The sequence below is a fragment of the Haliotis rufescens genome, unplaced genomic scaffold, assembly GCF_023055435.1.
Source record: "Haliotis rufescens isolate VD_foot unplaced genomic scaffold, xgHalRufe1.0.p SCAF_3, whole genome shotgun sequence".
NCBI lineage: Eukaryota > Metazoa > Mollusca > Gastropoda > Lepetellida > Haliotidae > Haliotis > Haliotis rufescens.
This window is the reverse complement of record NW_025964001.1, coordinates 24,065,514-24,092,954: the sequence shown is the minus strand read 5'-3', so window position 1 is coordinate 24,092,954 and position 27,441 is coordinate 24,065,514. Positions and strand designations below refer to the sequence as shown.

The following is a 27,441-nucleotide window of genomic DNA, read 5'->3' as shown; positions in this document are numbered from 1 at the left end:
CTCCATATGGGTACAGTGTGTGAAGCCCAGTTGTGGTGTCCCTATAGTCGTGATATTGATGTGACATTATTAAATGCGGCGTAAAACTATATTTACTCACGTCATGGCCATGCTAGGCTCTCTTCTGACTTTTAGGAGGAATTGGTCTCCGTGAGATTCGGCTTACTGGATCGAGTGATTAAAAAAAGTCTGGACCAGACAATCCAGTGATTGACAACATGAACATCGATCCACGCAATTGGGATACAATGACATGTATCAACCAAGCTATGTGCAGCGAGCCTGACCACCCGATCCCGTTAGTCGCCTCTTACGACAAGCATAGTCGCCTTTTACAGCAAGCATGGGTTGCGGAAGACATATTCTACCCCGGATCTTCACTCGTCTAGTTACCTGGAACGCGTTTTCGAATATACACTTGTCGGAGTGTTAGTTGTATGTGTCGATCTCTAATGCTGAAAAAAAGTTTAAAATACTACACTATGACAGAACATGATTCCCTGGTTCGACGTTTCCTTGGACCTGGTGTTAACTATGAGATTTTACATGCGCATCATTTATTTGTCTGTTTTTCGTTTGGCATTTCTTTTTATATAAGTTGGTTTGAGGAATTCTATGTCAATACTTTGGTCGGTGGTCAAAATAATAATTGAAGTATTTCACACAGGCTCGGCAGGATGACTCTGATATATATAACGCCTTAATTGTATTCAAATCTAAGTGACATTTTACAGGAATGTTAACAATTTCAGAGGCTTTGCAAGGGAACAAAGTTACGGGAACAAGGGAACATGCAAACAGTTACGGGTAACTGAACACTTGTAACACCTGTACTATGCAGTCAGGCAGGGAAACTGTTAGACTGGGATCGTTCAACGCAATCCACCGTGGCGTTTTCTACACGAGAAACTGGTTTACGTTAAAACATCTATCGTTTGCAATGATTGGTTAGATATTCTAACATCAACCAATGAAACGATCGTTCTCCAAATAGCTTCAGCAGTCGAGCGGAGCGGAAGGAAATGATTGTGTGGAAGCACGTATTTCATGTTCAGGTTCATACTTCTAGAAAATAATTCCAGGTAGCTACAGTGTTTGATAAATACATCTATATAAGAAATATGCATCCTTGTGATCGGTTGTCACGGTGCTCACCAGACAATATGCCACATGAGCGACATTTTTCTGACGATTGTCCTATATTCGATCAAAAACACCACATATTTCCCATTACCGAGAGCGTTTATTATTGTGAAATTTAGGTCATGGAGGGGTTGCATAAGAAACTAAGTGAGTTTGCAAAAAATTCTACCGGAGTAGAAATCGGAGTACATGTCAAATGAACTCTTATTTGATTGAAACACCTTTTCTTTAGATATTGATGGTAAAGATTTTGTTGGTTGGTTTGTTGTTTAACGCCGCACTCAGCAATATTCCAGCTATATGACGGTGGTCTGTAAATAATCGATTCTGGACCAGACAATCCATGATTGATATCCTGAACATCGATCCACGCAATTGGGATCGATGACATGCATCAACCAAGCCAGCGGGCCTGACCACCCGATCCCGTTACACTGCTGGTGTTGTTTTCAGCACTGACCTGCACCCATAATGACCAGACCTGGTCAAGATGAAGAAGAGAGATTTCTGGACGGCTGTTATTGGTGTGTCGATCATCTACATCGGCCTGTGTTTCTGGATCTACTTCAGAATTGAGTCTCAGCTGTCACGGTCGGTCAGTCTGGTGGAGAAGGAAGAGGTAGGATTGTTATGATACACTTGGTTATGTCATGATACACTTTGTTAGGATATGATACACTTGGCCACAAATATTTAGCCAATACACTTGGGGGTGATACGATACACTAGGTTATGTCATGATACACTTTGTTAGGATATGGGGCGGTTGGGTAGCCTAGTGGTTAAAGCGTTCGCACGTCACGCCGAAGACCCGGGTTTTGATTCCTGACATTGGTACAATGTGTGAAGCCCATTTCTAGTGTCCCCCGCCGAGATATTGCTGGAATAATGCTAAAAGCGGCGTAAAACCAAACTCACTCACTCACTTTGTTAGGATATGATACACTTGGCCACAAATCCTTGGCCAGTACACTAGGGTGTGATATGATACACAAGGTTATGTCATGATACACTTTATTAGGATATGATACACTTGGCCACAAATCCTTGGCCAGTACATTAGGGTGTGATACGATACACTTGGTTATGTCATGATACGCTTTGTTAGGATATGAAACACTTTGACACAAATCCTTGGCCAATACACTTGGGGTTGATACGATACACTAGGTTATGTCATGATACACTTTGTTAGGACATGATACACTTTGACACAAATCCTTGGCCAATACACTAGGGTGTGATACGATACACTTGGTTATGTCATGATACACTTTGTTAGGATATGATTCACTTGGCCACAAATTCCTGGCCAGTACACTAGGTTGTGATACGATACACTAGGTTATGTCATGATACACTTTGTTAGGATATGATACACTTTGACACAAATCCTTGGCCAATACACTAGGTTGTGATACGATACACTTGGTTATGTCATGATACACTTTGTTAGGATATGATACACTTGGCCACAAATCCTTGGCCAATACACTAGGGTGTGATACGATACACTTTGTTAAGATATGATACACTTGGCAACAAATCCGTGGCCAGTACACTAGGGTGTGATACGATACACTTGGTTATGTCATGATACACTTTAATAGGATATGATACACTTGGCCACAAATCCTTGGCCAATACACTAGGGTGTGCTACGATACACTTTGTTAGGATATGATACACTTGGCCACAAATCCTTGGCCAATACACTAGGGTGTGATACGATACACTTTGTTAGGATATGATACACTTGGCCACAAATCCTTGGCCAATACACTAGGGTGTGATACGATACACTTTGTTAGGATATGATACACTTGGCCACAAATCCTTGGCCAGTACACTAGGGTGTGATACGATACACTTGGTTATGTCATGATACACTTTAATAGGATATGATACACTTGGCCACAAATCCTTGGCCAATATGCTAGGGTGTGATACGATACGCTTGGTTATGTCATGATACACTTTGTTAGGATATGATTCACTTGGCCACAAATCCTTGGCCAATACACTAGGGTGTGATACGATACACTTTGTTAGGATATGATACACTTGGCCACAAATCCTTGGCCAATACACTAGGGTGTGATACGATACACTTGGTTATGTCATGATACACTTTGTTAGGATATGATACACTTGGCCACAAATCCTTGGCCAATATGCTAGGGTGTGATACGATACGCTTGGTTATGTCATGATACACTTTGTTAGGATATGATTCACTTGGCCACAAATCCTTGGCCAACCAATTGGTTGTGATATGATATACTTGGTTGTGAAGTGATACACTTGGTTGTGATGTGAGACACTTTGTTGTGATGTGATACACTTTGTTGTGATGTGATACACTTGGTTATGATGCAATACACTTGGTTGGGATGTGATCCACTTTGTTGTGATGTGATACACTTGGTTGGGATGTGATCCACTTTGTTGTGATGTGATACACTTTGTTGTGATGTGATACACTTTGTTGTGATGTGATACACTTGGTTGTGATGTGATACACTTGGTTGTGATGTGATCCACTTGGTTGTGATACGATACATATGGTTGTGATACAAATTCATATGATCCTAATTTATCACATTTACTTCCTTCAGACAAAATGACTAGACTTTGTCTTCATTATCATGACTTTGGCTTTAACATGAGACAGATTTAGAAATTGGCTCTAGTTCTGTAGTCCTTGCCATAGTTAAGGTATCATAACTTGACATAAGGACAAGTAGAAATTTGCCCTCTTTAAGGGTTTTGCTATATTTTATCATTATAAGACATTAAAAATGTTAGTTACTATCGCTGTGATACTTCAGTATTTTACTGATATTTGCATTCAAACACAACAAGGAATTACTTTTTATTTCCTTAAACCTGATCTTACTTAAAGGGCAAGTTCACACGGAAATTAACCTATTTTTCTTGTACTTTTTCCACATTGAAAGTGTTAACCTAGAAGTGTCATAGACAAAAATATAAAAATATCACAATTAATTAACATATTTTTCGCATTAAAACGATTTATATTTTTCACATTTACCAAGTGTTCTATTTCCACAACAAAAACACAATGGCTTATGCCCCTTGCAATATGACGTCATTGGTGCCAATTGATAAACATTATGACGTCATCATGCTTTGTTAGAGCCGCTTCACGTGGTGTAGGTACAGTTTTGTGATTCTAGCGTCTTAGATGCCAGCCAGAATTGTGTTATGCTGAGTCACCACTGCGCCGAGTGTGTCGTAGACCATGTTGTTTTACCGCAAACTGGTCCTTGATATCTTTTGCGTTGAGAATAGACAGGGACCCAGTTGAATTGGCACCAATTACGTCATAATCTAAGGGGGATAACTCAGGCCTATTTCGCTCGTAAAACGAAGGCTTCATAACGGCATATCATTTTAACACAATTGTGAGCTTACTACTTTCACTGTGAAAAAAAATGAGTGTATATTTTCAAACACATATACTAACTAATTCTAAAATTGCGTTTTGTTTAGAAAAAGAAAGAAAGTGATTTTTGCGTGTACACTTCCCCTTTAAACCTGATCTTACTTAATTAGAAGTGTCCCAGGGCCTACTCACCAAGGCATGCCCACTTCTCCGGGAACACCGTAGCAGTGAGGCAGATCTCCACAACATGGCCCACCTGCCAAGCCAAACTGACAGCTGAGCAACATGGAGTTGATATTCAGGTGAGAAAAATCAGAGAGCAATCTCAAACTGATGCTGAAGGATTCTGGGATAGAATTGAGAACTCTGTATTCCTGTTGGTAGGTAAGGTTGATGAGATTCATCAGTGAACCAGGATGTTATATGAAATGATATGATATTTTCATTCTGTATTGATAAGATTGACTGTTTGTTTTATTTATATGATCATTTATTGTTTTTTAAACTGGTACTGTTTACTTCTGTTAAGGTTACATGAAAATGTCTATAGATTCAGGTTTACATCTTAAATAGTGTATTGTGATATGGTACATATTTTATTCTGATAAAAAATTTTGGGCAACAGTGGTCGAAATTATAGATGGAACTCAATGGGTCCTTGTCATAACCCTGATGTTAAAAGTTGAAGAGTAAGGGTACCAGATTAAAATACCACAGGAGAAGCCCAAGAATAGGCCCAGAACCCATTGATTGAGGTAACTGATATACGTCCTATCACGACTACAGTCTATTGTGTTCGTGAAGATCTGGGTTGGAATTGATCTTCAGCAACCCAAGCTTGTTGTAAGAAGCGACTATCAGAATTGGTTGGTCAGGCTTGCTGACTTGGTTTGATGCATGTCCCAATTGTGTAGACTGATGCTCTTGGTGTCAATCTGTGGATTGTCTGGTCCAAGCTTGATTATTTACAGATCATAGTCATATAGCTGGAGTGTGGGGTCGATATCACTCACTCACTCACTCACTCACTCACTCACTCACTCACTCACTCACTCACTCACTCACTCACTCAATCACTCACTCACTCACTCACTCACTCACTCACTCACTCACTCACTCACTCACTCACTCACTCACTCACTCACTCACTCACTCACTCACTCACTCACTCACTCACTCACTCACTCACTCACTCACTCACTCACTCACTCACTCACTCACTCAATCAATCAATCCAGTGTTACCCAAGTTGTTCAACATAATTATCTCACTGATTTACTTTCATTTACTGATGTCTGCTAATGGCTGTGGCTTCAGATGGAGTCGGAATGGTCGTCTATCAAGGTGGCCTACCCCAAGTTCATCCTGACTGTGAGTGGGTGGGTGCCCGACCTCCAGGTGCCCTCCTACACAGCCAAGGGAGGGGACAGACCCTTGCATGTCATAGTGGTACCCCACTCCCACCAGGACCCAGGTAAGTACAGATTCACTCATAACACTGTACTCTATACCCGTGAAGATCCGGGCAGGAATAGGTCTTCAGCAACCCATGCTTGCCGATAAAGGCGACTATGCTTGTCATGAAAGGTGACTTATGGGATCGAGTGGTCAGGCTCGCTGAATTGGTTGATGCGTGTATCGTATCCCAATTACATGGATCGATGCTCATGATGTCAATCAATGGATTGTCTGGTTTGGACTTGATTATTTACTGACCACCATCATATAGCTGGAATATTGCTGAGTGCAGTGTTAATGAACAAGGAAACATCACATTGAAGTGATCAGCTTGAGGCAGTCTGCCACTTTGACCACCAGGACTGTGTAATGGCAAGAATAGTCTGTTTCAGTATGTTGTGCTACAGGTATCTGAATTGCAATGTGATGGGAGCTGAAGTGTTTGACAGCGATTGACACCGATTGAACATGCAGATCCTATAAATATAGTCACCACCATTTTGTAGTCATGGACACAGTGGAGATAACGCGGGAGAAAAATCACTTCCATGTTTCCGACAGTTTGTTTGAAACATCATTTGTGAACAAATGTCTGTGTTTTTAGGTTAAATGATACAAATAATACTGAAACTTGTTATATTTTTTTTACCCAATATATCGGACAACAGAAAAAATATTGCAGTACGTATTGTTTGAAAAGGGTGTTGCACTCTACCAGTATACTAGTAGTTACTCGTCTGTTTGCTCTAGTAAGCTTAGCTAACAATATCCAAATGATAAAACTAAAATGTCCTAAACAAGAGGGCGGCGGGGTAGCCTAGCCTAGTTGTTTAAGTGTTCACTCACTATGCCAAAGACCCGGGATTGATTCCCCACATGGCTACAATTTCTGATGTTTCTCACTGTGGTATTGCTGAAATACGGCTAAAAACCATTCTCGCTATCACCCACTCAACCACTCAACATGATGCCTAGAAGCAAGTTCGGTCTGGTAGACTGAAAACGTTTTGGAACAAGGATGTTATTAGTTGTCCTGAAGTGAGTGAGTGAGTGAGTATGGTTTTACGCTGCTTTTAGCAATATTCCAGCAATATCACGGCGGGGGACACCAGAAATGGGCTTCACACATTGTACCCATGTCGGGAATTGAACCCGGGTCTTCGGCGTGATGAGCGAACGCTTTAACCACTAGGCTACCCGACCGCCCCTGTCCTGAAGTGACCTTCACGGCCCTCTTTAAGGCCAAATTGGGACTTCTCGGAGTCTGGGTCCTGTTCAACAAAACAATCTTAGCACAATGACGGCAGCATGTCCATTTTGAAGTATGGGGGTTATGGTAACCTTAGCGTTAAGATCGTTTTGATAAAAGGGGCCCTCGATTGCACCAAATTGTGTACACAGTTGATCATTACCACATCATCACCTAAAAACATGGACCGCCTCCGTGATCTAGTGGTAGAGTGTCTGCCCAGAGAGCAGAAGGTCCGGGATTTGATCCCTGGCCGCATACCAAAAGACGTTAAAAGATGGTACTTGTTGTTACCCTGTCTGGCGCTCGGCATAAAGGGGCTAAAACCAGGACTGGTCGGGTCGGAGTCAGTATACTGTGTCTGCGTGGGGTATTCATGTTAAACTGCGGTATGGTATCTCAGTGAGCTAGCACTATAAATTGGCATTAGTCCGGACTAGTACAAGCAGCCACACACACACGTGCATGCATGTCGCTATATAAGTGCAATAATCTTGGAAGCGAATTTATACCCAATTTCACCTCACCTCACCTAAAAACATGACTTTGCAATTTTTAGATTCAAATTTCAGAATATTCACTGACATTTGCTTCAGATTTGTGGATAAATATCGGCCTCTTAACAAGTTTAGATAAATATCAAGTTACCGGTACATGCCATATTAACATGTTTACATTTAATTGTTTCTCTGTATTTCAGGTTGGCTCAGTACCTTCGTTCAATACTACAATTCTTACACTAAGGAAACTCTGGACAGTGCGGTAGAACAACTGACAAAGCAGCCAACATGGAAGTTTATTTGGGCTGAGATGATATTTCTGGCTAGATGGTGGGAGACTGCATCTCAGGAAAAAAAAGACAAATTTCTGAAGTATGTCACCAAAAATATACGTAAATATTTTATATTTCATTGGTATAGAACCACAATATTGATAGTCTTTGTATAAGTTTTAGGCTTAAAAAAATAAAATAATTTGTTCTCAGGTTCTTTAAAAAAATGTGAGGGCAGGCAGCCTTTTTTTTTGGTGGGGGGGCGGGGGGGGGAAGCGGTGTTTGCTCAAACTATTAAGAGTCCAAATAGGCAGTTGTGCAAATCAACCTTGAAAAGGGCCTCTCTACATAAATCTATTTCTTGATGAGTAAAATAGTCTTCGGTCTTTCTAACAATTGCTATGGAATTTCTTGTCGGTTATGATATATATTGGCCATGCCATTAAGTATTTTTTAACCTAAATCACGCATAGATAGGGGAGAAAATGAGTAAACAGCTGATTGCTATTTCCGTCTTATTTTACGAGACAAATACACATGTAATCTTAACCCCTGCGTATGAAACATTGTCAGGCTTTCAGTACACAAATACCATTGAATTTCTGAAATGTCTAATGACGTTTTATCGTAATTTTCATGTTTTCATTGACCAAATTTGCAAACAGCAAAGCAAGCACACAAACTCCTATTGCAGCCATGACCCTGACCATAACACACGAGATGGGCAATAATATAGCAGTGTGCATGAAAAGGGAAGTAACTGCACGCTATATTGGATCGCATTGTTTTTAAGTATTGTAGCGTTTCACTGATGGGGTCGTGTGTTCAAGACGTGGAATATCTAAGGATTTTTTTTTTTGAAAATGGAAATAAGAACGAAAACGTGCGGCAGTGCTTGAGATCCAGGAATATTGTTTTTATAGCCTTATGCAGGTAGTCATATTTAGACAGTGTTGTGAGATGGGTCTGTTATGATAGTTTCTTATGACTCCATATATATGTGGGTGTCTTGAAACAAGCTTGTTGTGTTGTACAGACTGGTGGCAGACGGACGTCTGGAGATTGTGACAGCAGGCTGGGTAATGAGTGATGAAGCCAATGTCCATTACGAAGCCATGCTTGACCAGCTTATTGAAGGACATCAGTGGCTGAAATCAAACATTGGTAGGTATGGTGTCATGTGATAGTGTTATGCATGTCTTCGAAATAATAAAAGTTTTTGTTTGCTATGAATTAATGCTGAAAATTAAAACAGCCATTCTTAACCACCCGATTCTTTCATGACAGATTAACTATAGTAATATGAAAGCATCAGTTGGTCCTTAACTTTATTGAGTTGTATGTGTGCTGCAATGATGTCAGAACTTTCATTTGTTTCATTTTAAAGGAGTAATACATTCATGTCATGTGGGGACATTTAGTTACCGGTATGTAGTGAGTCTGAGGATCAAGAATTATTATACTTATAGTGTTACGTAACCATTGTCAATATGTCATTGTAAATAATCAAGTCTGGACCAGACCAACCAGTGGTCGATATTGTGAGCAGCAATCCACACCGTCGGGGTTCAATGACATGCAATCAACCAAGGCATTGCCAGGCCTAACCACCCAATCGATTTGGTAGCCATTTACGACCAGCATAGGTTGCTGGGGACTGCATGTTTCTTCATATACAGGTATAAGTTATATACAATGTCAATACTGAACAGGGTTTGTATAGGTATGCTTCTCCATACACTACTACTTCCTGTTGTGAGGGGCTTTTAGGCTTGTTGTAAGAGGCAACTATGCTTGTAAGAGGCAACTATGCTTGCAAGGGGCGACTATGCTTGTTGTGAGGGGTGACTATGCTTGTTGTAAGAGGCAACTATGCTTGCAAGGGGCGACTATGCTTGTTGTGAGGGGCGACTATGCTTGTTGTAAGAGGCAACTATGCTTGCAAGGGGCGACTATGCTTGTTGTGAGGGGCGACTATGCTTGTTGTAAGAGGCAACTATGCTTGCAAGGGGCTACTATGCTTGTTGTGAGGGGTGACTATGCTTGTTGTAAGAGGCAACTATGCTTGCAAGGGGTGACTTTGCTTGTTGTAAGGGGCAACTATGCTTGTAAGAGGCAACTATGCTTGCAAGGGGCGACTATGCTTGTTGTGAGGGGCGACTATGCTTGTTGTAAGAGGCAACTATGCTTGCAAGGGGCGACTATGCTTGTTGTGAGGGGTGACTATGCTTGTTGTAAGAGGCAACTATGCTTGCAAGGGGCGACTATGCTTGTTGTGAGGGGCGACTATGCTTGTTGTAAGAGGCAACTATGCTTGCAAGGGGCTACTATGCTTGTTGTGAGGGGTGACTATGCTTGTCGTAAGGGGTGACCTAGCTTGATAACTGCCAGTATCATTTGTGAAGCCTATCTTTAGTGTCAGACTTGAAGTGGTTGAGTCGATGTATATAACATGTATCAGCTGCCGTACCTGAAATGTTTGACCCGTATTCCTCACCCACTTCATGACAAGTTTTTGTTCTGGTGCAGGTGTCGAGGCCAAGACTGGCTGGTCCATAGATCAGTTTGGATACTCCCCTACAATGCCGTACCTGATGAAGAACTCTGGGATAAAGAATCTGGTGATACAGCGAGTCCACTACTCCGTCAAGAAGCATCTAGCGGCAGGAAGGAACCTGGAGTTTCACTGGAGGCAAGCATGGGGTAGGTGGCGCTACATGTCATTGTATGATACAAGCGTAAGGGGAGATAGGTTGGTGATACATTCAGCAGGTGTTCCTTTCATTTCCTAAAGAAAAACTGGGAGGTAAGATGAGAACTAAAACTGGTTTAGAACTGGTGTCCGTTACACCCAGTCACTGAATTGTTGATAGTCATTTCTTGTTGACGAATAACACAGTAGACACAATTTATGGATAACAACTTCTTTTTTGTACTGTTATTTAATGTTGTTTTGCCGTAGTAAAGCAAAACTGAATAGTGGGAGCATGGTACAGGATTATATACTCAAAAGTGAGTGAGTGAGTATGGTTTTACGCTGCTTTTAGCAATATTCCAGCAATATCACGGCGGGGGACACCAGAAATGGGCTTCACACATTGTACCCATGTCGGGAATCGAACCCCGGTCTTCGGCGTGACGAGCGAACGCTTTAACCGCTAGGCTACCCGACCGCCCCCACTGCCAAAAGAAACGTGAACACCAAGCATGTTGGTAAATGTATGAAAAATTACTCATAATCAAGAGATATTAAATTGGCTCGATGCACAAACAAACACACTGGTGTGTTGTGTGAGCCAACGCTCACGAACGCATCACATGTGACGTCATGGATCCATGACTTGAGATCTCCATTTATCTTGTTCAGGAATAGCGTGTAAAGTTTGGATATTACGTGCAGCACATCGTGATAGGAATAAAACCACTGTGGTAACACTTGACTGATTGTTAGTTTTGTCATTAATTGGTACCCATTGGAAACATCTCTTCTTAAAGTACATACTTTATATATGTTTCTATGGTTCACGCTTCTTTGGCGTTGAGTATACATAGTAGACCCACCTTATGTCCACTGTTCTGTGACCAGCCTCGGGTGTGGAGAGTGACCTGTTCTGCCACGTCATGCCCTTCCTCAGCTACAGCATCATGTACTCCTGTGGCCCAGAGCCCCACGTGTGCTGCAAGTTTGACTTCGACCGGACCAAGTGTCTGCGTGGCAAGAAGTCCATCGAGCCTGACGATGTTTCAGACACCAACGTGGAACAACTGTAAGTTTTTACATCAATTAGATCATTTCTGACATAATTGCCTCCTCCTCCTCATCAGATAACGTTATTGATGGTTGGATTTGAACACAAATACAATGGTACAAAACATACTACCGTATATCAATGTGTATAAGGCGTGTTTTTAGTAAATAGAATTAGGGGGCTTTCAAGGGGGGTTGTCTTATACACAGGGTTGAAGGGTTTTGATGTTTTTCCCCCCAACACAGACATAACTGTGAGCATGTATCACCGGAAATACCATGTGAACAAATATACTGAAGTACGCAAACTAATCATGTAATTACACTATCCGGTTATAAAAAGAGTTCATTTTATATCTGGACTGATGTGTGTAATCTATTTAATAAAATTTTATTCAAATTTTCATTCAATATTGTTTATTTTCATTTCGGAGAAATGGTATGTGAAGTGATCAGAAGATCGCTCAACTCACCGTTATTTCCAGCAACCACTGTCATATTACCATTATTGACGCCTTGAAACAAACTTTAGTGGATAGATAATGGATATGTATATCTATCATAAATGCCATACATTGACTCGCTGAAAGTCATATTTGTCAAAATAAAGTTTTTGTTATCGCGAGCACGGGAGCATAGACGGTGATTGGTGAAATTATTCCATGCAACAGAATACCCGTCAATTGCGATCATCTGTATCAAAGTGCTACACTTATTAGTTTATTTCAAATATATATAGTAAAGCTAAGCTAAAATAACATGATATTGGAATAAATTATTCCTAATAAAATAATAGTTTCAGATACAATTCTTCGATCATTGTATCCAAATTCTTTAAAGTTATATTAGTGGGTAATTTTTAACTGAATCACCACTAGATTAGGAGTTACGAGAAATACATACGGTAATCTTAATCTCTCCATATAAAACAATGCCTATCAGAACAGGAAATACAATTTAATCGCTAAATCATCATGTCTAGTGTTTTTTATCTCAAATTTCAAATTTATCTTGACAAAGTTTAATTGTTATGATCTGTTCGTTTCCCTGAATTCGCTGAAGGCATACGATGTACTTTTTTTTGCGGAAGGCAAACACGGTTTTATTGCAAATGTAGGGATTGTGTATGCGCTGTTGACATGCTTCATAGACGGGGTATATAAATTAGCATCGATTTTGAAGGGGGGGTGCCTTGTATGCGGGTTCGCTTTATAGACAGCGATATACAAATTATCCTTGAGACTTGTAAATGTTAAAAGCCAATACTGTTTTACACAACTATGCACACTTAACAAAAATTACTTCCTTACCATTGCTTGCCACAATTGTGGAAAATGACTTACAGACAAATGTATTAAGTGTATGTATTTGCTACTGTATATTCAGGAAATAGTTCTATTGCTGTTCTGTAATCTGTGGCTACCTCATGGCAGTATTCTATATCATAATCCTATGTTCATGTTAATTTGTAGTCATTCATGTAGCTGCCAAATTTTAGCCTTCTTGTGCCAATTTTTCATTTTTTGGATTCAATCAACCAGAACCAAAAAAAGCCATAGGCTTGTGTGATAACTCAACTCGCCTGGTTCGCAGAATGAGGAGACTACTGACTAAATTGAAGTTGTTTTTATGAATATTGATGAAACTTAATATTTAATTAATGTATGTCCATTTTTCAAAGATGAATTGCACATTTTTCAAACTTGGATTAAGGGAAAAGATGCTTGTCAAGAAAGGTATTCCTTCCACTGTTAAAGGATTTCCAGGATCTTATCCCATTTGTCAACATTTTTCAACCATTCAGATTACAGCACACACTCCCATTCAGTTTACAGTTTCAATTCAGTAGTAGTGTGAATAGATGAGCAGATAACCCTACCAGCAAACTGTTGTTCCTTGCAAAGATAAAGCCATGAATCTGAGTCTGACCACATGTATGCATCTTCCCGAGGCAAGGGCGTTAACTGACTATAAAAGTCCAGTTTTCACCCTTGCTGAACTAGGATGGAATTTCCAGGCTCGATCATAGTGCCACCAGTGGCTATAACAAGTTATGTCCCTTCTATGTCCTTCCTACTGACCAATCAGATATCATCCCACATATTGCTTGCATTTGTTTCAAACAAAATGGCGGCGCCCAATCAAGACGATCTGATCGATAGTCAAGGTCTATATTGTAATATAAAGGGTCTTACCCCTCGAAGTGCATCAAATCACATCTGTATGCTAAAATCAATGTTGTCTAGTTCGGATGTCTAGTTTGTTACGCAATTTTGATTGGACTATGCATAGACTCGTTAGTACAGCCAAAATGTAAATCCAGAATTCCAGCCCAGTTCGGCAAGGGTCGAAATTGGACTTTTAGAGATAGTTAACTCCCTTGCCTCGGGAAGATGCAATTATGAGTCTTGACATGTCCGGCCTCCAATAACTTGTGGCTTGTGTACTGACCCGTGGGCAGATCGTGGGAACTCTGGGAGCAGCTACAGAAGAAAGCTCACCTGTACAAGAGCAACGTGCTGCTGGTGCCCCATGGCGATGACTTCCGTTACTCGTCACCATCAGAGTGGAACAAACAGCTGACGAACCTGGAGAAAATGTTCACATTCATGAACAGCAAGACTGATTTCCATATCAAGGTAAGACATGGTTAGATGCTGTATTGGTTTTAGGTAACAATCACTGGAGTGAATTCATCAAAGAACATGAATAAGTGGTAAGCTATGGTTTCCGTCTGCAACATGGAAATTCTCAACATTGGTTAACAAAAGTAGATACAAATATTTAATAATCACTGTTTATTTCACATGACTGCTATCCTCGTTTCTCAAGACCTTTTTCCAAACTTACTGGGTAGGGAGGGAGGGCTTTATGTTTTATATTAGTTTTTAATTGGTTACAAATCTGTTAAAGTATAACTTGATTGTAATGCAATACTTGATTTATCATCCAAAACTGGCTCCCACAGGAGATATCGCTTGGATGAGATCAAGCGATATCTACACTGTAGATATCGCTTTTGCGATATCTACACTGTAGATAATGCTGCAATGAAATTACATCACAATGCTTTGCAGACCATTGTGACGTCATTGGTTACCATGACGTCACAATCAAATGACATCACTAATGGCTCTGCTACTGAAGCTGTTTGCAGTACTTTTTACACTGAAGACACTGCTAATTACTGTCTAGAAATTGAAAAAGTTGAAAGAATGATGTTGGATGATAAATAAAATCTCACCCTCGTGTCTTTTGATATCAAATATATCAACACTCGTTGATAAAAGTGGCAAAAATCCTCGGCAAGCCTCGGATTTTTCCACTTTTATCAACTCGTGTTGATATATTTGATATCAAAAGACACTCGGGTGAGATTCTCTATTTATCATCCAAAACTGGCTCCCACAGGAGATATCGCTTGGATTAGATCAAGCGATATCTACACTGTAGATATCGCTGCAATGAAATTACATCACAATGCTTTGCAGACCATTGTGACGTCACTGGTTCCCATGACATCACAATCAAATGACATCACTAATGGCTCTGCTACTGAAGCTGTTAGCAGTACTCTTTACACTGAGGACACTTCTAATTACTGTCTACAAATTGAAAAAGTTGGAAGAATGATGTTGGATGATAAATAAAATCTCACCCTCCTGTCTTTTGATATCAAATATATCAAAATTCGTTGATAAAAGTGGCAAAAATCCTGGGCAAGCCTCAGAATTTTTATATCAACTCGTGTTGATATATTTGATATCAAAAGACACTCAGGTGAGATTCTCTATAACTTCTGGCCCCACCCTGCTGCTGGAAACAGATGCAGTCTATGATGACCTCGTCTAGGTTCCCCTGCCAATCTGTCACACTATGAAGTGCATAGGGTGTTAAAATAGGTTGGAATCTGGGGCAAAAACAAATTTTGACTTCAATTGTTTGTTACTTAGTAATGTTAACAATATAAAATGCATTTGGGACGGGTGAAAGTTGAGATCATGGGAAAGAAGGAATATATATGACCTTGGGACAAGATGTTTGACTGTGTATGTCATTGACTGCAGATAGAGTTTGGAACCCTGAGTGACTATTTCTCAGCCCTGGAGAAGGACAAACCTCACTTCACCCACGAATCCCCCTTCCCATCTCTCAGTGGCGACTTCTTCCCCTATACTGACCGCAGTGACCAGTACTGGTCAGGGTACTTCACATCCAGACCCTTGTACAAGCACATCACCCGTGTCCTGCAGGCAAAGATCAGGTATTCATCTTTCATACTTTAGTTGTCATGATAAGCTTACATTATGTTTGAAATTACTGTTGTTTAAATGTACATGTTATATATTTTAGTAATACCTCAGGGAAAATATTAAACTGGATTATTTTATGACTATAGTCTGGAAGGTAATTTAAGGTACCAATGTTTACTACAATATCTGAAATACTATCGGACCTACTCCAGTTAAAGTTGGTATGAGATTATTAAACAGTCATACATAACTGGATATTACATTTAAAGACAATCGGTGCATGAATAAAAAATCTGTCTATTTAGCTGTCACTATATTTCATCAACAACCAGACCTGCTTGTCACGGGTGGAATGAGCATTCATTGAAACAGCCATCTGCATAATGCTACCCCTGCGTCACAGGGCCATATGACACAGTTGAACCAATCAACTCAACTTGAAAGGGTGCACGGGAATCACGAACGCACGAATACGGTGTTAGCGTTGGGCGTCTCAACGTGCGTATTCCCGTGCACCCTTTCGAGTTACTTGACATATGGTACACCCTGTGTTACTGTAAGATCTCTCTATATTTCAGGTTACTTGACATATGGTACACCCTGTGTTACTGTAAGATCTCTCTATGTTTCAGGTTACTTGACATATGGTACACCCTGTGTTACTGTAAGATCTCTCTATGTTTCAGGTTACTTGACATATGGTACACCCTTTGTTACTGTAAGATCTCTCTATGTTTCAGGTTACTTGACATATGGTACACCCTGTGTTACTGTAAGATCTCTCTATGTTACAGGTTACTTGACATATGGTACACCCTGTGTTACTGCAAGATCTCTCTATGTTTCAGGTTACTTGACATATGGTACACCCTGTGTTACTGCAAGATCTCTCTATGTTTCAGGTTACTTGACATATGGTACACCCTTAGTTACTGTAAGATCTCTCTATGTTTCAGGTTACTAGACATATGGTACACCCTGTGTTACTGTAAGATCTCTCTATGTTTCAGGTTACTTGACATATGGTACACCCTGTGTTATTGTAAGATCTCTCTATGTTTCAGGTTACTTGACATATGGTACACCCTGTGTTATTGTTACTGTAAGATCTCTCTATGTTTCAAGTTACTTGACATATGGTACACCCTGTGTTACTGTAACATCTCTATGTTTCAGGTTACTTGACATATGGTACACCCTGTGTTACTGTAAGATCTCTCTATGTTTCAGGTTACTTGACATATGGTACACCCTGTGTTACTGTTACTGTAAGATCTCTCTATGTTTCAGGTTACTTGACATATGGTACACCCTGTGTTACTGCAAGATCTCTCTATGTTTCAGGTTACTTGACATATGGTACACCCTGTGTTACTGTTACTGTAAGATCTCTCCATGTTTCAGGTTACTTGACATATGGTACACCCTGTGTTACTGTAAGATCTCTCTATGTTTCAGGTTACTTGACATATGGTACACCCTGTGTTACTGTAAGATCTCTCTATGTTTCAGGTTACTTGACATATGGTACACCCTTTGTTACTGTAAGATCTCTATGTTTCAGGTTACTTGACATATGGTACACCCTGTGTTACTGTAAGATCTCTCTATGTTTCAGGTTACTTGACATATGGTACAATTTATGTTACTGTTACTGTAAGATCTCTCTATGTTTCAGGTTACTTGACATATGGTACACCCTGTGTTATGCCCGTGCTGTCAGGAGGCATAAGACAGCAGTGGTGACATTTCTACGTGAGCGGTTCTCTGTCCTCGTGTCCACAAGGAGAGCCAATGGTCACTTCCAGCACCATGATGCCATCACTGGGACATCCTCTTCAGCAGTCACTAAGGATTATGCACAAATGTAATTCCACAACAGGTGTATTTTTTTCTCTTTACCCTCATGGAAATTGGGTTAAAATTGGCCCCAGCGCCTGAAGGCGACTAGCTTGGCTTCGGTGGTCAGGCTGTGTGTGTTGACTGGGTGGTCAGGCTGTGTGTGTTGACTGGGTGGTCAGGCTCTGTGTGTTGATTTTGGGTGGTCAGGCTCTGTGTGTTAATTGGATGGTCAGGCTCTGTGTGTGTTGACTGGGTGGTCAGGCTCTGTGTGTTGCCTGGGTGGTCAGGCTCTGTGTAAATTGGATGGACAGGCTCTGTGTGTTGACTGGGTGGTCAGGCTCTGTGTGTTGATTGGGTGGTCAGGCTCTGTTTGTTCACTGGGTGGTCAGGCTCTTTTTGTTCACTGGGTGGTCAGGCTCTGTGTAAATTGGATGGACAGGCTCTGTGTGTTGATTGGGTGGACAGGCTCTGTGTGTTGATTGGGTGGTCAGGCTCTGTGTGTTGATTGTGTGGTCAGGCTGTGTGTGTTGATTGGGTGGTCAGGCTCTGTGTGTTGATTGTGTGGTCAGGCTCTGTGTGTTGATTAGGTGGTCAGGCTCTGTGTGTTGATTGTGTGGTCAGGCTGTGTGTGTTGATTGTGTGGTCAGGCTGTGTGTGTTGATTGGGTGGTCAGGCTGTGTGTGTTGATTGGATGGTCAGGCTCTGTGTGTGTTGACTGGGTGGTCAGGCTCTGTGTGTTGATTGGATGGTCAGGCTCTGTGTGTGTTGACTGGGTGGTCAGGCTCTGTGTGTTAATTGGATTGTCAGGCTCTGTGTGTGTTGATTGGGTGGTCAGGCTCTGTGTGTTAATTGGATGGTCAGGCTCTGTGTGTGTTGACTGGGTGGTCAGGCTCTGTGTGTTGCCTGGGTGGTCAGGCTCTGTGTAAATTGGATGGACAGGCTCTGTGTGTTGACTGGGTGGTCAGGCTCTGTGTGTTGATTGGGTGGTCAGGCTCTGTTTGTTCACTGGGTGGTCAGGCTCTTTTTGTTCACTGGGTGGTCAGGCTCTGTGTAAATTGGATGGACAGGCTCTGTGTGTTGATTGGGCGGACAGGCTCTGTGTGTTGATTGGGTGGTCAGGCTCTGTGTGTTGATTGTGTGGTCAGGCTCTGTGTGTTGATTGGGTGGTCAGGCTCTGTGTGTTGATTGTGTGGTCAGGCTGTGTGTGTTGATTGGGTGGTCAGGCTCTGTGTAAATTGGATGGACAGGCTCTGTGTGTTGATTGGGCGGACAGGCTCTGTGTGTTGATTGGGTGGTCAGGCTCTGTGTAAATTGGATGGACAGGCTCTGTGTGTTGATTGGGTGGACAGGCTCTGTGTGTTGATTGGGTGGTCAGGCTCTGTGTGTTGATTGTGTGGTCAGGCTGTGTGTGTTGATTGGGTGGTCAGGCTCTGTGTGTTGATTGTGTGGTCAGGCTGTGTGTGTTGATTGTGTGGTCAGGCTGTGTGTGTTGATTGGGTGGTCAGGCTGTGTGTGTTGATTGGGTGGTCAGGCTCTGTGTGTTGATTGTGTAGTCAGGCTGTGTGTGTTGATTGTGTGGTCAGGCTGTGTGTGTTGATTGGGTGGTCAGGCTGTGTGTGTTGATTGGGTGGTCAGGCTGTGTGTGTTGATTGTGTGGTCAGGCTGTGTGTGTTGATTGGGTGGTCAGGCTCTGTATGTTGATTGGGTGGTCAGGCTCTGTGACTTGACTGATTGTGTGTTGATTGGGTGGTCAGGCTCTGTGACTTGACTGATTGGGTGGTCAGGCTCTGTGTGTTGATTGGGTGGTCAGGCTCTGTGACTTGACTGATTGGGTGGTCAGGCTCTGTATGTTGATTGGGTGGTCAGGCTCTGTGTGTTTATTGGGTGGTCAGGCATTGTGTGTTGATTGGGTGGTCAGGCTCTGTGTAAATTGGATGGACAGGTGCTGTGTGTTGATTGGGTGGTCAGGCTCTGTGTAATTTGGATGGACAGGCGCTGTGTGTTGATTGGGTGGTCAGGCTCTGTGACTTGACTGATTGTGTGTTGATTGGCTGGTCAGTTGATTGGGTGATCATGCTCTGTGACTTGACTGATTGTGTGTTGATTGTTTTTTGTTTTTTTTCGCTTGTATGTATGTAACCAAATAAACAGTTGTGTACCATCAACCTGGGAAAGTGCCTCCCTACATAAACAAGCATGCAAACTCCTATTGCCGCCATGACCATAACACAAGAGCAGAGCAGTGTGCATTTAAAGGGAAGTAACTGCATGCCATATTGGATTGCATTGTTTTTAAGTTTTAGGAATTTTTTTTGGAAAATTGAAATAAAAACCAAAACGTGTGGCGGACCTTATGATGATGAGGTTGGTGCCTGAGAACCAAGACTGTTATTCGTTTTAGCCTCATGTTATTGTTAAAACACAACTTTTGGTTGAAAATGTAAAAAAGTGAGCGAGGGAAAGCCTGAGTTTCCAGACCTCAAGGTTTTATGTTTTCAAACAACACTGAGAAGTGTTTTAACTAGTGTATGAACCATCTAAATGCAAGAAGTACTAGTTAGAAAGTCAAGGGCATTCTGCTGGAATGCCCTGGGCATTGTTATAAGCTGTTTCCACAATTTGAAGAAACCTGATGAACAATAGGACGACATCACAATAGGTTTATAAGATAAGTTGCAAGATAATTTATAGTTTATAAGATATGTGAAAAGCTACTTGAATGCAATTGTATATGTCTTCAACTTGTAGCTTACTGAATGCCATGGAACAGGCTGATGCCATGATAGGAGCTGTCACCACCATCCTAATGACAGATGGACCATTGGAAGAGGGGGCCATCACTTCACACATCAAGCCAGTGAGTAACAGGCAGTGTTGGAAATAATTTCAAAACTCATCAAGACCGTAGGGCAGGTGACCCATAAGTGCTGCCTGCCCATCTTCAAAGTTACCTGACAGCCTCCGTGGTCTAATGGTAGAGCGTCCGCCCAGAGAGCGGAAGGTCCGGGGTTCGATCCCCGGCCGCTTCATACCAAAAGACGTTAAAAGGTGGTACTTGTTGTTACCCTGTCTGGCGCTCGGCATTAAGGGGCTAAAACAAGAACTGGTCGGCTCGGAGTCAGTATACTGTGTCTGAGTGGGGTATTCATGTTAAACTGCGGCATGGTATCTCAGTGAGCTAGCACATTAAATCGGCATCAGTCCGGACTAGTACAAGCAGCCACACAAACACACACGTACATGCACGTCGCCATATAAGTGCAATAATCTTGGACGCGACGTTAAACCCAATTTCACCTCACCTCATCTCACCTGACCTCAAAGTTACCTGCTCGCATTCAGACATGATAAATATAGAAATAATTGCAAAAAAACTAAAGAGACACATCGCATCTATTGTGTCTTGATTCAATTAAAATAATGCAAACAATTACTTGAGACTTTCCAAGGAGTTATGATAAAACTGGAATATTGCTGAGTGCGGCTTTAAACAACAAACAAACAAACACATGTAAGCTGGGCTTCTGTCTACCAAAATGAACCACCATCTTGATTTTGAGTTGAGAATATTTCCCAAGCAACCAATGTTGGTTCTAAGAGTCAACCAACTGGATCGGGTGGTCAGGCCCTGTGACTTGGTTGTGTGTAATCTTACCCCAGGGATGTGGATCTTTGCTCACAATATATCACTGGATTGTCTGGTCCTGACTCAATTATTTATAGGCCTCTGTCATATAGCTGGAATATTGCTGAGTGCAGCATTAAACAACAAACAAACAACCATTCAGTATGATGGTAGAATAATTAGCTGTAACTTCCTCAATGTATTGTTTCAGAATGAGGAGTGGAAACATTTTGATGAACCTCCCATGAGAAATGCCTTCGAAGTTAATGAAAAGAGGTTAGTGACAGTTTAATTATTTTTCTTTAAAACTTTTCTTGACATAATACAATATCAGCGCATTATATCTTACCCTGAGTCAAATAAACTGTCTCAGAATCTATGTTCTGCTGGATTACACAGGATATGATGCTTTACAACCAAACTTTAAAACAAGAAGTCAGTTGATCATACAACAGTCCAATGACTGTTGGTATATCTTTAGACCCGTGAAAATGCGGGGTAGAATTGGTCTTCAGGAACCCATGCTTGTTGTGAAAGGCGACTATGCTTGTCGTAAGAGGTGACTAACAGGATCGGATGGTCAGGCTCGCTGACTTGGTTGATGCATGTCATCGCATCCCAACTGAGTGGATCTATGTTTATAATGTCAATCACTGGATTGTCTGGTCCAGACTCAATTATTTACCGACGGCCGTCATATAGCTGGAATATTGCTGAGTGTGGCGTTCAAGAACAAACAAAAACAACAACAGTATTTTACTGATATATGTTAAAGGTGCAAGGAGATTGCTTAGGTTCTTCTAACATGTTCCGGTCAGTAAACATTTGAATTACTTTGATATGTTTCTTGTTCTCATTGCAAGGAATGTATAGCATGTGGTGGTTGTCAGCAATTGTTTGTTGTTATACAGGACTGTCATCATCAGTAATCCGCTTACCACACGTCGCAGAGAGGTTGTGCGGGTAACAACACTGTCACCCGATGTCACCGTCACTGATGCTGACCTTGGGTTTGTTCTACATCAGATTAACCCGGTTCTGACCTCAGACTTCAACATTGATCTCAACAGATTCGAGGCAAGGTTTTAGTGTTTTGAGTTTACAGTTTTAGATTACACAATCTACCGTGAAATATGAAAAACTGTGAACTTACAACAGTTTTGAAATTTAGAAGTTTGGTTTTTCGAAACGCATTTAGAAGTGTGCTGAAGAGAATTTATGAATGTCAACTTTTGTATTTTCAGGAACACAAACTTTTGGAGTTTATACTTAATCCTTAGAATTTGTTGATAAAAAAGTGTTTTCTCTCACAAAAAAGGTATTTTTTAAAGTGTATTGCTCCTTGAAGCAATGCATGACACACTCAGTGATAAATAGCATGCATCTTTTTGTGAATTTTAAAGAGGATCAGATGTGTTTTGCTTAGGTTGCCTTCCTGGTAGACTTGCCTCCACTCTCAGTAAAGAAGTTTTTTCTCCAACCATCAAAAGATGCTGAAAGATCGCTAGCTAGAGTTTCAGCATTCAACACCAACCTTGCAGAGGACTTTAAGAAGTGAGTTCTGCATAGTTGAGTAGCCTAGATGTTTATGTCTTTTCTTGTCAAGATTCTTGTTCAACTCAGTACACAGCATTAGAATATTGTTTTCTTTAAGTCATGTACAGAGGACTAGTGGAAGCATATTTCACTTGTCGTAAGAGTTTGCAGCTAGTCATGTTGACCAAGACAATAATGTTTACTATGTTTACACTTTCTATCAGTTGTATGCAGTTCCAATGTGTAGCAAAATAGAATCATGGAGAACTGTTTCAGAGTTTAAGCCCTCAATTGCTGCTAGTCAATGAAAACTTACATCATTGGATTTCCTCAGCAAAATGTAGTAGTCTCGGGCTAGCATGATTTTTAAGGCTGGTACATGGGTATAAGCTGAACTCCTGTTATTGACTGTTATTTCCTGGGGAAAATCCAAATGTTCAGGTCTGCCCGGTTATGCTGAAACATAAAACTCACAAGAGTCTATTATGGAGTGGAGATTCTGGGTGAGAGTCAGTTGGTGCTTGTGACCCGTAAGATTTGGTGTAGAATAGGTCTTCAGCAACCCATGCTTGCTGTGGAAAGTGACTATGCTTGTTGTAAGAAGCGACTAACAGGATCAGGTGGCGTTAAACAACAAAAAAAACAAAAAACCTATGCTTGTGGTAAGAAGTGCAGGAAGTCTGCTGTACGTTCAGGCTCAGTTAACTGTGTTTCATCGTGCACATAATATCAACCACTGTTTTGACTGACTGCTGTGAAATAGCTGGAGTTTTGCTGACTGCATCATTCAGCTACATTCACTCACTCACCCTGTGATGAAATACAACCCCAGTACCTCATGCTTGTCGTAAGAGGCGACTAACGGGATCGGGTGGTCAGGCTCGCTGACTTGGTTGATTCATGTCATTGTATCCCAATTGCATGGATTGATGCTCATGATGTCAATCACTGGATTGTCTGGTTCAGACTTGATGATTTACAGACTGCCATCATGTAGCTGAAATATTGGTGAGTGGGACGTTAAACAACAACAACAACAAAATTTTATTATAATTAAGATTAAATTATTTGCAGGCCAGCAAGATACAGATTCAGTGTGGCTGAGTACATGACAAAACAAATCCCACTCACAGATTGTCAGAGACAGAAAACCTTCTCCTAAACATGGGAAGGATCACTTAGCTCCTTCAACACTCTGTATGAAGCATTGTTATTATATGTTTGCTTTATATTTGCCCAGATCTCGGTTCCGCGTCAGCACTGGTCAGCAGCCAAGAGTGCTTGAGCTGGACAACGGCTACTACCGAGTGTCTTTCTCTCCATGCACTGGATTCCTTGAGGTTAGTCAGACATATTTGCTGAGTGCAGATTGTGAAAGACGCTTTAATGATTCTTTGCCCATATTTCAGGGCAGAGTGTTGATCGTGAAAGGTAGATGACTGAATGTGTGTGTGACGTCTGCTCCACTGTTTTCAGCATGTACACAGGAAGGTAGTTGACTGGATGTATGTGTGACGTCTGCTCCACTGTTTTCAGCATGTACACAGGAAGGTAGTTGACTGGATGTGTGTGTGACATCTGCTCCACTGTTTTCAGCATGTACACAGGAAGGTAGAGGACTGGATGTATGTGTGACATCTGCTCCACTGTTTTCAGCATGTACACAGTAAGGTAGATGACTGTGTAGCGGCCATAAAATTTCCGAGTCCCGTGATGGGATTCGAACCACGGACCTTCTGATCAGAGGTCGGACGCCTTGTCCACATGACCAAAGAGGTTAACCCCGTCAGCAAGCTGACAAGGTAAGGATGTCATCTGTGGGATGACTCCACGCCCTGCTACATACTCCCCCGTCAACAGAAGGCACGTCCCGGGCCGCATAGTAGGGTACTGAGGCTTATTTTGCTCAAATTTTAGTGGCCATAAAATTTCCGAGTCCCGTGATGGGATTCGAACCACGGACCTTCTGATCAGAGGTCGGACGCCTTGTCCACATGACCAAAGAGGTTAACCCCGTCAGCAAGCTGACAAGGTAAGGATGTCATCTGTGGGATGACTCCACGCCCTGCTACAACTGGATGTGTGTGTGACGTCTGCTCCACTGTTTTCAGCATGTACACAGGAAGGTAGTTGACTGGATGTATGTGTGACGTCTGCTCCACTGTTTTCAGCATGTACACAGGAAGGTAGTTGACTGGATGTGTGTGTGACATCTGCTCCACTGTTTTCAGCATGTACACAGTAAGGTAGATGACTGGATGTGTGTGTGACGTCTGCTCCACTGTTTTCAGCATGTACACAGGAAGGTAGAGGACAGGATGTATGTGTGACGTCTGCTCCACTGTTTTCAGCATGTACACAGGAAGGTAGATGACTGGATGTGTGTGTGACGTCTGCTCCACTGTTTTCAGCATGTACACGGGAAGGTAGATGACTGGATGTGTGTGTGACGTCTGCTCCACTGTTTTCAGCATGTACACAGGAAGGTAGATGACTGGATGTGTATGTGGCGTCTGCTCCACTGTTTTCAGCATGTACACAGGAAGGTAGTTGACTGGATGTGTGTGTGACGTCTGCTCCACTGTTTTCAGCATGTACACAGGAAGGTAGATGACTGGATGTGTGTGTGACGTCTGCTTCACTGTTTTCAGCATGTACACAGGAAGGTAGATGACTGGATGTGTGTGTGACGTCTGCTCCACTGTTTTCAGCATGTACACAGGAAGGTAGATGACTGGATGTGTGTGTGATGTCTGCTCCACTGTTTTCAGCATGTACACAGGAAGGTAGTTGACTGGATGTATGTGTGACGTCTGCTCCACTGTTTTCAGCATGTACACAGGAAGGTAGTTGACTGGATGGGTGTGTGACATCTGCTCCACTGTCTTCAGCATGTACACAGGAAGGTAGAGGACAGGATGTATGTGTGACGTCTGCTCCACTGTTTTCAGCATGTACACAGGAAGGTAGATGACTGGATGTGTGTGTGACGTCTGCTCCACTGTTTTCAGCATGTACACAGGAAGGTAGTTGACTGGATGTGTGTGTGACGTCTGCTCCACTGTTTTCAGCATGTACACAGGAAGATAGATGACTGGATGGATGTGTGTGTGACGTCTGCTCCACTGTTTTCAGCATGTACACAGGAAGGTAGAGGACAGGATGTGTGTGTGACGTCTGCTCCACTGTTTTCAGCATGTACACAGGAAGGTAGATGACTGGATGTGCGTGTGACGTCTGCTCCACTGTTTTCAGCATGTACACAGGAAGGTAGTTGACTGGATGTGTGTGTGACGTCTGCTCCACTGTTTTCAGCATGTACACAGGAAGGTAGATAAGTGGATGTGTGTGTGACGTCTGCTCCACTGTTTTCAGCATGTACACAGGAAGGTAGATGACTGGATGTATGTGTGACGTCTGCTCCACTGTTTTCAGCATGTACACAGGAAGGTAGTTGACTGGATGTATGTGTGACGTCTGCTCCACTGTTTTCAGCATGTACACAGGAAGGTAGTTGACTGGATGTATGTGTGACGTCTGCTCCACTGTTTTCAGCATGTACACAGGAAGGTAGTTGACTGGATGTGTGTGTGACATCTGCTCCACTGTTTTCAGCATGTACACAGTAAGGTAGATGACTGGATGTGTGTGTGACGTCTGCTCCACTGTTTTCAGCATGTACACAGGAAGGTAGTTGACTGGATGTGTGTGTGACGTCTGCTCCACTGTTTTCAGCATGTACACAGGAAGATAGATGACTGGATGGATGTGTGTGTGACGTCTGCTCCACTGTTTTCAGCATGTACACAGGAAGGTAGAGGACAGGATGTGTGTGTGACGTCTGCTCCACTGTTTTCAGCATGTACACAGGAAGGTAGATGACTGGATGTGCGTGTGACGTCTGCTCCACTGTTTTCAGCATGTACACAGGAAGGTAGTTGACTGGATGTGTGTGTGACGTCTGCTCCACTGTTTTCAGCATGTACACAGGAAGGTAGATAAGTGGATGTGTGTGTGACGTCTGCTCCACTGTTTTCAGCATGTACACAGGAAGGTAGATGACTGGATGTATGAGGTGCAGCTGAAGATGATGACATATGACACAGGCTCCTGGTTTAAGGACAAGAGTGGAGCCTACACATTCCAGCCCAATGGACCAGCAACAGTAAGTGTTGTTACTAAAATTTTCTCATGGGTAACACAATAAAAACAGCTATTTGAAAATCTTAAAATTTGCACAAGGAAAACAGTATATCATCCCACAACACAAACATATCTTATGAAAAACCCTTGATTACATTTGAACCGGCTCTTGCAAAACAGTCCTGTGGCCCATTCCACAAAGCCATCTTAGTGCTATGACTGACGTAGGTCTATGTTAAGGTATGGGAGTTACGTTCATCTTA

The 27,441-nt window shown here is 41.9% G+C and overlaps 1 protein-coding gene across 1 annotated transcript in view; it reads left to right on the top strand.

Annotated features, from left to right (window-relative positions):
- Positions 1–994: 994 nt before the first annotated feature.
- The window catches only part of LOC124143923 (alpha-mannosidase 2-like), a 41,284-nt gene continuing 14,837 nt past the window's right edge, over positions 995–27,441 (top strand). The window contains exons 1-17 of the mRNA XM_048403939.1: positions 995–1,082; positions 1,597–1,762; positions 4,723–4,854; positions 5,870–6,026; positions 7,960–8,131; positions 9,068–9,195; positions 10,561–10,734; positions 11,618–11,798; positions 14,241–14,418; positions 15,847–16,043; positions 17,711–17,899; positions 20,623–20,731; positions 21,711–21,775; positions 22,411–22,576; positions 22,926–23,053; positions 24,276–24,375; positions 27,075–27,200. Of these exons, the coding sequence (XP_048259896.1) occupies positions 1,634–1,762; positions 4,723–4,854; positions 5,870–6,026; positions 7,960–8,131; positions 9,068–9,195; positions 10,561–10,734; positions 11,618–11,798; positions 14,241–14,418; positions 15,847–16,043; positions 17,711–17,899; positions 20,623–20,731; positions 21,711–21,775; positions 22,411–22,576; positions 22,926–23,053; positions 24,276–24,375; positions 27,075–27,200 (2,331 nt within the window). The 5' untranslated portion in view covers positions 995–1,082; positions 1,597–1,633. The remainder of the gene's footprint in view (positions 1,083–1,596; positions 1,763–4,722; positions 4,855–5,869; positions 6,027–7,959; positions 8,132–9,067; positions 9,196–10,560; positions 10,735–11,617; positions 11,799–14,240; positions 14,419–15,846; positions 16,044–17,710; positions 17,900–20,622; positions 20,732–21,710; positions 21,776–22,410; positions 22,577–22,925; positions 23,054–24,275; positions 24,376–27,074; positions 27,201–27,441) is intronic.